This window comes from Mus pahari, chromosome 4 (genome assembly GCF_900095145.1).
Source record: "Mus pahari chromosome 4, PAHARI_EIJ_v1.1, whole genome shotgun sequence".
Lineage (NCBI taxonomy): Eukaryota > Metazoa > Chordata > Mammalia > Rodentia > Muridae > Mus > Mus pahari.
Window position 1 is genome coordinate 113,669,408 of NC_034593.1, and position 3,089 is coordinate 113,672,496.

A 3,089-nucleotide genomic window follows, 5' to 3' on the forward strand; every position below is an offset into this window, starting at 1 on the left:
AAATACACATACACACAAACACATATTCTAGTATTGGCTCATCTCCCTACCTACAAGCCTGCCACACCCTTGAACTTTTCTATTTTAAGAGATAGCAATGGGATACAGAATCAAACACTCCAGACCACATCTTTTTGGCGTTCCACAAAATATCATCACATCCCCTATTTGTGCAGCAGGATATAGTAAATATTACTGGTGTACCACTTTTCAAGGCCAGACTTTGCCACCTTGACTAGCCAGTATCATTAAGGATGGAGAAATGAGAAAATGGAATACAACGAATGAGTACCACGGTTTAAACTTTAGCTGTCTGAGAACACAGGCATGCACCATTGTGGTGTATGGATCTATCATCCTAATTCAGAACAAACTGATGTTAAATAAATGTCACATTTAAATTCTGCTTATTCTTTGGGTTGACAGATTTAGTCCCATATGTTTTTTTTTTTTTTTTATAAATTCTTTTCACTGTTGCATATTAGGAGGAACAGTTCTAATACTTAAGATTGATATCTCATCCTTTCTGAATTCAAAGAAAAAGGTCACCATCTTATGTCAGACTAGATAATGTGCATCTAATTTTCTCTGTGCTTCTTTTGTCTCCCTTGTTTTCAAGATAATTAGTTGAAACAGATCTCAATATGTGTTCTTATGTACATGTGGATAACTGACCAAATTAAGAAGTTTTCAAGAAGCCATGAAGATATAAGTGAACTATGTGTCAAATATCAAGACCCAGATTATCAGCGGGTGCTATTAGTATATTGTCATAGTAACAAGACTAGAATAATCTTTAATGGGCTTCTTGGATACCAGATAAACATAGCCAGGAGCAGTCCTTCTTTTTTTCTCTTAGCTATCACATTTCTTCTCTCTTTCAGATAATGCTTAAAGGACCCTGCAGCAATTCTTGGTATTGGACATAGCATCTCAGCTGTTGTCTCCTGGTCCGCTGACTACCAGATTTGACTCATTTGTGATTCCTTCGAGAATCTCCCATGATTTGCAATGGTTACATGAATGTTTGGGAAGGGAAACTGGCACCATCTTAGTACATTTTCTCCATGGCACATTAGGGAAAGAAGCCAGAAAAGGCTCCCAACGCATTGATTTTTTTTTTTTAAAATGAATCTTATTGTAAAGTTTCGGAGAAGCTTTCGAACACTAATTGTTCTCTTAGCTACCTTTTGTTTGGTGAGCATCATCATTTCTGCCTACTTCCTGTACTCTGGCTACAAACAGGAAATGACACTTGTTGAAACTACTGCAGAAGCAGAGTGCGCTGACATCAAAAACCTCCCTTATCGGTCTGTAGAGCTGAAAACCATCAAGCCTATTGATACATCCAAAACTGACCCCACTGTCCTTCTCTTTGTAGAGAGCCAGTATTCGCAACTTGGTCAAGATATTATAGCAATCTTGGAGTCCAGTCGGTTTCAATACCAGATGGTCATTGCTCCAGGCAAGGGAGACATACCACCTCTTACCGATAGTGGCAAAGGGAAGTACACATTGATTATTTATGAAAATATTCTGAAGTACGTCAGCATGGACTCATGGAACCGGGAGCTTTTAGAAAAATACTGTATAGAATACAGTGTTAGCATAATTGGTTTTCATAAAGCCAACGAGAACAGTTTACCAATTACACAACTGAAAGGGTTTCCTTTGAACTTGTTCAATAACGTAGCTCTGAAGGACTGCTCTGTGAACCCTCAGTCTCCTCTGCTCCATATTACCAAAGGCCCCAAAGTTGAAAAGGGACCTCTTCCTGGGGAAGACTGGACAATTTTCCAATATAACCATTCTACCTACCAGCCAGTGCTTTTAACTGAGTTACAGTCAGAAAAGTCCCTCTCTTTCTTGTCCAGCCAAACACTTTATGCGACAATAATTCAGGATCTTGGGCTTCATGATGGGATCCAGCGAGTTCTTTTTGGTAACAACTTGAACTTTTGGCTGCATAAGCTCATCTTCATAGACGCCATCTCCTTCTTGTCGGGGAAGAGGCTGACACTGTCCTTGGACAGGTACATCCTTGTGGACATTGATGACATCTTTGTGGGGAAGGAGGGCACAAGAATGAATGTCAAAGATGTGAAGGTAAGAGCACCAATAAAGAACAACTTGATTTGTAATTTGTTAGTGCTTTGTGCTTTTGATAAAACATGATCTTTAAAATACTCTGTAACATAATCACTGATTTAAGCTAATCCTGAACTATTGTACACACACAAGCACAGATATAAAAATTCACACACACACACACACACACACACACACACACACACACACACACACACAGGTGCCCACAAGATAGGAGAAAGGAAGAGGGAGGGGGAGAAGGAGAGGGAGATACACAACAAGTAGAATAGGAACACTGAGATATCCTAAAGAATAAATGATCTTTATCTCACATCTTCTTGTTATGCCTTGCCTATTCCAACAAGAAGCTCTTACATGTACCTCCAGATCCAAATGTGTAACAGATTGTAACTCTGAAATTCACAAACCTATAGGACTCTATTGGTGAACTAATCACTTGTGTACATTGGATTTCATCAGGGTGATTGAAAAACACGATGGAATACAACTCAAGTCTTTTCCGTAACCTCGGGCAAACAGTTTTCATTGTGTGAAACATTTATACTATTGTAAATAATGCCATCAGCAAAAAGTAGTTCTAAAGGTACTTGGCCTTAAGTAAGAGGCAGTAATTTTATCTCTACTACTTTATGAAACTGGTTTGGATGTGGTAGAAGTGTCAATAGGCAATATTTCAGGGCTGTACCCATTTGACTACATTGCAAAACGTACACTGTGATTGTAGTGAATATACAAAAGACCAAACATAGATAAGAATGAAGATCCATTTCTAGTTCAGCTACTTGGGAGGCTGAGCAAGAGTTAAAGACAGCCTGAGTAAGAGCCAGAAATAGAGCCCGGTGTGGTGGCGTAAGCCTTTAATCCCAGCACTCGGGAGGCAGAGGCAGGCGAATTTCTGAGTTTGAGGCCAGCCTGGTCTACAAAGTGAGTTCCAGGACAGCCAGGGCTACACGGAGAAACCCTGCCGCGAAAAACCAAAA

General features: G+C 39.7%; 1 protein-coding gene across 1 annotated transcript in view; it reads left to right on the plus strand.

Annotated features, from left to right (window-relative positions):
* The first annotated feature begins 899 nt into the window (after positions 1-899).
* Positions 900-3,089, plus strand: part of Ndst4 (N-deacetylase and N-sulfotransferase 4) — a 284,607-nt gene continuing 282,417 nt past the window's right edge. Inside the window, exon 1 of the mRNA XM_021196396.2 lies at positions 900-2,106. Coding sequence (XP_021052055.1) covers positions 1,129-2,106 — 978 coding nt within the window. The 5' untranslated portion in view covers positions 900-1,128. The remainder of the gene's footprint in view (positions 2,107-3,089) is intronic.